The 7500-nt window shown below is 46.4% G+C and overlaps 2 protein-coding genes across 2 annotated transcripts in view; both read right to left on the reverse strand.

The window, feature by feature from the left end:
• Positions 1-567, reverse strand: part of LOC134880152 (segment polarity protein dishevelled homolog DVL-3) — an 18141-nt gene extending 17574 nt beyond the window's left edge. Inside the window, exon 1 of the mRNA XM_063906886.1 lies at positions 240-567. Within this exon, the coding sequence (XP_063762956.1) occupies positions 240-397 (158 nt within the window). The 5' untranslated portion in view covers positions 398-567. The remainder of the gene's footprint in view (positions 1-239) is intronic.
• A 3923-nt stretch (positions 568-4490) lies between these two features.
• Positions 4491-7500, reverse strand: part of rnpepl1 (arginyl aminopeptidase like 1) — an 11523-nt gene continuing 8513 nt past the window's right edge. Inside the window, 1 exon segment of the mRNA XM_063906883.1 lies at positions 4491-7500. This exon segment is cut by the window's right edge and continues 221 nt beyond it. Within this exon segment, the coding sequence (XP_063762953.1) occupies positions 7464-7500 (37 nt within the window). The 3' untranslated portion in view covers positions 4491-7463.

Here is a 7500-nt window from a genome sequence, read left to right on the forward strand (position 1 = left end):
CACTGGGCCATAGAACAAAACCAACATAATTATAATGCAAAGAAATATAATCACAACAACAACAACAACAACAACAACTGATAATAATACAATAAACAATACAAATGGAAAAATAACGAGAAATAAATCAAATAATAATCAGAATAAATATTATAACAATACCAATTATAAAAGGGATGATAATAAATAACAAGACTCAAAATACATGTTTTATTTATTACGCTGGTCACGTGACTCACCCAAAATCCGCGTCCTCGCTCTTGAAGAAGAACTTCACGTTCGGTTTGTTCAGCACGAGCTTGAAGTCCGCCAGGGTGACGCTCTGCGGGGACACGTTGATCCGGATCAGGTACGGGGTCTCCTGGTCCTCCAGGTGGTAAACCACCCGGGTCTCCATTGGGGTGGGGGGGAGAAACCTGTCTCTCTGCACCTGACTCTCTCTGTCTCTGTCTCTCTGAACCTGTCTCTCTATCTGTCTCTCTGAACCTGTCTGTCCTCCTGTCTGTCTCTGTCTCTCTGGGTCCAGATGTGTCTCCGTCCAGCTGCTGATGCCCTGTCTTCTCCGGAAGTCACGCCGCAGCCGTGACTAGAACAATAAAACACACCACTTCCGTTGGAGCCCTTCAGAATAAGAGCAGAGACTAGAGACTTCCATGTGACGGTGCAGTTTTTTTTATTGTAGAAATATGACAACAGATTTTAAATGATATGACGATGTTAAATATGTACTAAATATTATAAAATCTTTTTAAAATAAATATTTCGTTTATAAATATCAACAAATATGATCTAACACTAAAACAATCAAATACACCACATCCGTTTCAGCCCTTCAAAGTAAGAGCAGAGACTGAAATCCTTTAGTGATCGCTGAGAGCTTTTATTAATACATGCTTTGTAGCTTTCTAAAATATAGGATAACACAATAAAAATAATGTAAATATCTTAAATAAATACCAGAAATATCTGGTTTATACTCTCTGTATGAATACACATACTAAAATAATGTAAAAATACAGTTTAGAAACAAGAAATCGGAAGTGAAGCAAACGTCAATATTTAACAAAAGTACATGTTTAATAAAAATCATACACACATACGTGTATATATATATATATATATATATATATATATATATATATATATATATATATATATATATATATATATATATATATCTCTATATATATCTCTATATAAAGTGGGGAGAACAAGTATTTGATACACTGCCGATCTTGCAGGTTCTCCCTCTCACAAATCATGTAGAGGTCTGTATTTTTATCATAGGTACTCTTCAACTGTGAGAGAAGGAATCTAAAACAGAAATCCAGAAAATCACATCGTATGATTTTTAAATAATTAGTTTGCATTTTATTGGATGACAGAAGTATTTGATACATCAGAAAAACAGAACTTAATATCCGGTACAGAAACCTTTGTTTGCAATCACAGAGAGCAGACGTTTCCTGTAGTTCTTGACCAGGTTTGCTCAAACTGCAGCAGGGATTTTGGCCCCCTCCTCCATGCAGATCTTCTCCAGATCCTTCAGGTTCCGGGCTGTCGCTGGGCAAAACGGACTTTCAGCTCCCTCCAAAGATTTTCTATTGGGTTCAGGTCTGGAGACTGGCTAGGCCACTCCAGGACCTTGAGATGCTTCTTACGGAGCCACTCCTTAGTTGCCCTGGCTGTGTGTTTGGGGTCGTTGTCATGCTGGAAGACCCAGCCACGACCCATCTTCAATGCTCTTACTGAGGGAAGGCGGTTGTTGGCTAAGATCTCGCGATACATGGCCCCATCCATCCTCCCCTCAATACGGTGCAGTCGTCCTGTCCCCTTTGCAGAAAAGCATCCCCAAAGAATGATGTGTCCACCTCCATGCTTCACGGGTGGGATGGTGTTCTTGGGGTTGTACTCATCCTTGTTCTTCCTCCAAACACGGCGAGTGGAGTTTAGACCAAAAAGCTCTATTTTTGTCTCATCAGACCACATGACCTTCTCCCATTCCTCCTCTGGATCATCCAGATGGTCATTGGCAAACTTCAGATGGGCCAGGACATGCGCTGGCTTGAGCAGGGGGACCTTGCGTGCGCTGCAGGATTTTAATCCATGACGGCGTAGTGTGTTACTGATGGCTTTCTTTGAGACTGGGGTCCCAGCTCTCTTCAGGTCATTGACCAGGTCCTGCCGTGTAGTTGTGGGCTGATCCCTCACCTTCCTCATGATCATTGATGTCCCACGAGGTGAGATCTTGCATGGAGCCCCAGACCGAGGGAGATTGACCGTCATCTTGAACTTCTTCCATTTTCTAATAACTGCACCAACAGTTGCCTTCTCACCGAGCTGCTTGCCTATTGTCCTGTAGCCCATCCCAGCCGTGTGCAGGTCTACATTTTATCCCTGATGTCCTTACACAGCTCTCTGGTCTTGGCCATTGTGGAGAGGTTGGAGTCTGTTTGATTGAGTGTGTGGACAGGTGTCTTTTATACAGGTAAGGAGTTCAAACAGGTGCAGTTAATACAGGTAATGAGTGGAGAACAGGAGGGCTTCTTAAAGAAACACTAACAGGTCTGTGAGAGCCGGAACTCTTACTGGTTGGTAGATGATCAAATACTTCTGTCAGCAATAAAATGCAAATGAATTCTTTAAAAATCATACGATGTGATTTTCTGGATTTCAGTTTTAGATTCCGTCTCTCACAGTTGAAGAGTACCTATGATAAAATTACAGACCTCTACATTTTGCTTTGTAAGTGGGAAAACCTGCAAAATCGGCAGTGTATCAAATACTTGTTCTCCCCACTGTGTATGTATATATATATATATATATATAAATATCTAGAGATAGAGGTATATATATATACACACACACATATATTTTTAATTTGATTAACCTGAGTTTACAGCTCATAGAGTACAGCGAGTCCAAGTTGTAACAGCAGTATCTCTGAGCACAGGGACTACAGCACGACCACACACTGATACACACACACTTTATAAAGTCCGGCAGCACTAACCGGGTCAGTGTGGTGCTGTTTACTCACCGGACTTTAATCACCGTTCTGTTAGTGAGCATTGGGAAGAGCAGGCAGACGTTCTCCTGTGTATTATTGCAGCTATGGGATGGAATCAGTACATGGGCTACACAGGCTGCCATCACAAGCAAAACCATAAGGAAAACTACGCTGGTAAAATGAGTAGGAAACGGCTTCTGCCTCAACAGGATGTCAGAGCAGTGAAGGTAGTCAGAGGAGCTGTGCTGACATCACCTGTCTAAAGCCAGAGACACTCTCAGAACACTGTCACTGATGGGGGGGGGGGGGGGGGGGGGGGTATGCATCAGCTGCTCGTGGGACAGTCAGACAGTGAACATGAATCAGTCATCAGAGGGCACGTAAACGATGACGCAGCTCCACTCGGCCAATGAGCGGTGGAAACACAAGGGGTGCTACAGGCTAGAACCAGAAAAGCAAAACATTGGATCTTCAAACAGATCCGGTTTGGTGGAAGAGGGGCATAGCGGACTGTTGCAGGCTCCGCAGACCTCCAAAGGCCAGGTGGGACCCAAGGAAAGGATCAGGGGCCGGAGCTGGAGCGGGAAGCACGGTTGCTGGGGCTGGAGCCGGTATCTTCGCCTTGCGTCGCTTACCATGAGGCCGTGAAGCCTTGCGGAGGCTCAGAGGACCTCGAAAAGCCAGACGAGATCCAACAAAAGGGTCCTCAAAATGAGCCGTGTTGGGAACTGTGACAGGCAGGGGGCTAGCATGCCTGGGGCTAGCAGGCTTGGAATCAGGTTTGGCATCAGAACTACCAAGAAAGTCTTCTACACACTCTGATAATACATTCTTTGACCAGGGCCTTGAAGTTACTTGCATGCCGCAGACATGATTGCTTGCCTTTCCTCCCTACTAGAGGCGTAGCGGCAGTCATTCTTGAGGCAAATTAAATGATAAGTTACCTCATACAGGTCGCCTGCTGGGTCCATTTTTGGTTAGATCCTTCTATCAGGGGGAGCAAAGCAGGCAGGACCTTTATTTCAAGGCCATGAGACTAAGCCAAACAGATCAGAACTCTCTCCCTAAATGAGACATCCAAAATCTACGAGGATTTTACAACAACTGAAGGACAAACAGAACTTAAATACTAGAACAGTGATCACAAAGACAAGACACAGGTGGGGAAGGAGGAAAAACACAGGAGCACCAGGTGAACACAATCAGGTAATCAAGCAGGAGGGGAACACAGAGACAGGAAGTAGAACCAGAAATAACTAGGGGAATGCACACTTTTCAAAATAAAAGCCAGACAAATCGTGACATTTCTACAGTTTCGGTTCTTGAGAGGATCTGTGTCAACATCAAATTCACTTCAATTTAACAACGCATTTTCAACCTATAATTTTGAAGGTTACTTGTTTCCAAATCTGCTGTTGAGACATTTTTTTGTGAAATAATAAATGAATAAATCCTTTAAACACAGAAAAAGCACAATCTGTAGTTTCAAGTGTTTATTTGTAGTCCAACAGCCATTACAATCTGTGAAGAGGCGTTCAGGGACAGCCGAAAACAGCAGGGCGTTTCAGCTTCATATCGTCTGTTTGTCCCAAATATTATAAATAAATGTTGTTGTTTTAAACTCTCTCGTATCCTCGGTGTCGGAGTGAAATACTGAATATTAAAACTGATGCAGATTGAAGCATTTTATTGCTGAAGGTAGACGCTGTCAGTTCCCAGCTGCAGTGAATATGCATTAAGGCCACTCGGGTAAAAGACACTGGTTTTAAGAAACGCTGAGTCATGAATCAGGAGGTAGAGTTAAAGATGATTGGTTAGTTTCTGCTACACGTTATTGGAGTTAAAAATAACCAGCCGTCTGAGACAGTGAACGCACCGTTCCTCCCCCTGAGTCTGAGCCACAGGTGAGTTTATCTTTGAAGTCAGAAGGAGAAGAAGAAGAAGAAGAAGAAGGAGAAGGAGAAGGAGAAGGAGAAGGAGAAGGAGGAGAAGGAGGAGAAGGAGAAGAAGAAGGAGAAGGAGAAGGAGAAGGAGAAGGAGAAGAAGGAGAAGGAGAAGGAGAAGAAGAAGAAGAAGAAGAAGAAGAAGAAGGAGAAGGAGAAGGAGAAGAAGGAGGAGAAGGAGAAGAAGAAGAAGAAGAAGACGCTCCAGAGGCTTGTCTCTGTCGGGGGGGGGGGATCTCCAAATATCAAACAGCTTCACTCAGACGGTTCAATCCCTTTCAGATCCCAGCCTTTCTCTGTGTTTTGTCCAGGTGTGCAGGTGTGCAGGTGTGCAGGTGTGCAGGTGTGCAGGTGTCCAGGTGTCCAGGTGTGCAGGTGTGCAGGTGTGCAGGTGTCCAGGTGTGCAGGTGTGCAGGTCACATGATAAAGCTGAATTCAAACCGCACCACGATCACAGACTTTTTTTACGAACAGATTCAGTGTGAAGTTATTCAGCATCACTGATAATGTCTGAGTTCAATCCTTGGGAAATGTGTTGTTGTTGTTGTTAGTATGCACACAGAGATAAGCCCCGCCCATTCGCAAGCGTGTCTAGTTTGAGTGACGGGAGTAAACACCTATGATGCTGCAGTTATACTCACAGGAGTCACACCCGGTGTGAACGCAGCTTCAGGATTAAAGAGCAGGAGGTCTGGAGACGGTCCCCAGTCTGTTGTTCAGCCACAAAGAGGAAGAGGAAGAGGAAGAGGAGCTGAAACGCTCCTGTCTCATTTCAAGTCATCAGATAAAGTGCACTGAGGGGGAATAAGGCACAGACCTGGCGTCCAATAGGAGTCTCGCTGACGTCCAATAAGAGAAGGCGTCACTAGGTCTCCGGGTAGCTTTGAGCAGCTCAGAGTTTAGAGGAAGAAGTGCTGAAAGTCACATGACGCTGAAGGTCACATGACGCTGAAAGTCACATGACGCTGAAAGTCACATGATGCTGAAGGTCACATGACGCTGAAGGTCACATGACGCTGCCGGTCACATGGCGCTGAAGGTCACATGACGCTGAAAGTCACATGACGCTGAAGGTCACATGGCGCTGCCGGTCACATGACGTTGAAGGTCTCTCGACGCTGAGAGTCACACGACGCTGAAGGTCACTCGACGCTGAGAGTCACACGATGCTGAAGGTCACTTGACGCTAAAGGTCACTTGACGCTAAAGGTCACACGACGCTGAAGGTCACTCGACGCTAAAGGTCACACGACGCTGAAGGTCACACGACGCTGAAGGTCACTCGACGCTAAAGGTCACACGACACTGAAGGTCACACGACGCTGCCGGTCACATGACGCTGAAGGTCACACGACGCTGAGGGTCACATGGCGCTGAGGGTCACTTGACGCTGAGGGTCACATGACGCTGAAGGTCACATGGCGCTGCCGGTCACATGACGCTGAAGGTCACACGACGCTGCCGGTCACACGACGCTGAAGGTCACACGACGCTGAGGGTCACACGGCGCTGAGGATCACTTGACGCTGAGGGTCACATGACGCTGAAGGTCACATGATGCTGAAGGTCACATGGCGCTGAGGGTCACTTGTCGCTGAGGGTCACATGACGCTGAAGGTCACCTGGCGCTGAAGGTCACGTGACGCTAAAGGTCACATGACGCTGAGAGTCACATGACGCTGAGAGTCACTTGACGCTGAGAGTCACATGATGCTGAGAGTCACATGATGCTGCCGGTCACATGGAGCTGAAGGTCACATGGCGCTGAAGGTCACATGACGCTGAAGGTCACATGACGCTGAAGTTCACATGACGCTAAAGGTCACATGACGCTGAGAGTCACATGGCGCTGAAGGTCACATGACGCTGAAGGTCACTTGACGCTGAGAGGTCACATGACGCTGAAGTTCACATGACGCTAAAGGTCACATGACGCTGAGAGTCACATGGCGCTGAGAGTCACTTGACGCTGACAGTCACATGACGCTGAAGCTCACATGACGCTAAAGGTCACATGACGCTGAAGTTCACATGACGCTAAAGGTCACATGACGCTGAGAGTCACATGGCGCTGAAGGTCACATGACGCTGAAGGTCACTTGACGCTGAGAGGTCACATGATGCTGCCGGTCACATGGCGCTGAAGGTCACATGGCGCTGAAGGTGACATGACGCTGAAGGTCACTTGACGCTGAGAGTCACTTGACGCTGAAGTTCACATGACGCTGAAGTTCACATGACGCTTAAGGTCACATGACGCTGAAGTTCACATGAGGCTTAAGGTCACATGACGCTGAAGTTCACATGACGCTAAAGGTCACATGACGCTGAGAGTCACATGGCGCTGAAGGTCACTTGACGCTGAGAGTCACTTGACGCTGAGTCACATGATGCTGCCGGTCAAATGACACTGAAGGTCACATGGCGCTGAGGGTCACATGACGCTGAAGTTCACATGACGCTAAAGGTCACATTGCGCTAAAGGTCACATGACGCTGAGAGTCGCGTGATCACGCCGACACATTTACGTCCTGCAGAGCAATGGTT

This window comes from Eleginops maclovinus, chromosome 18 (assembly GCF_036324505.1).
Source record: "Eleginops maclovinus isolate JMC-PN-2008 ecotype Puerto Natales chromosome 18, JC_Emac_rtc_rv5, whole genome shotgun sequence".
Classification (NCBI taxonomy): Eukaryota; Metazoa; Chordata; class Actinopteri; order Perciformes; family Eleginopidae; genus Eleginops; species Eleginops maclovinus.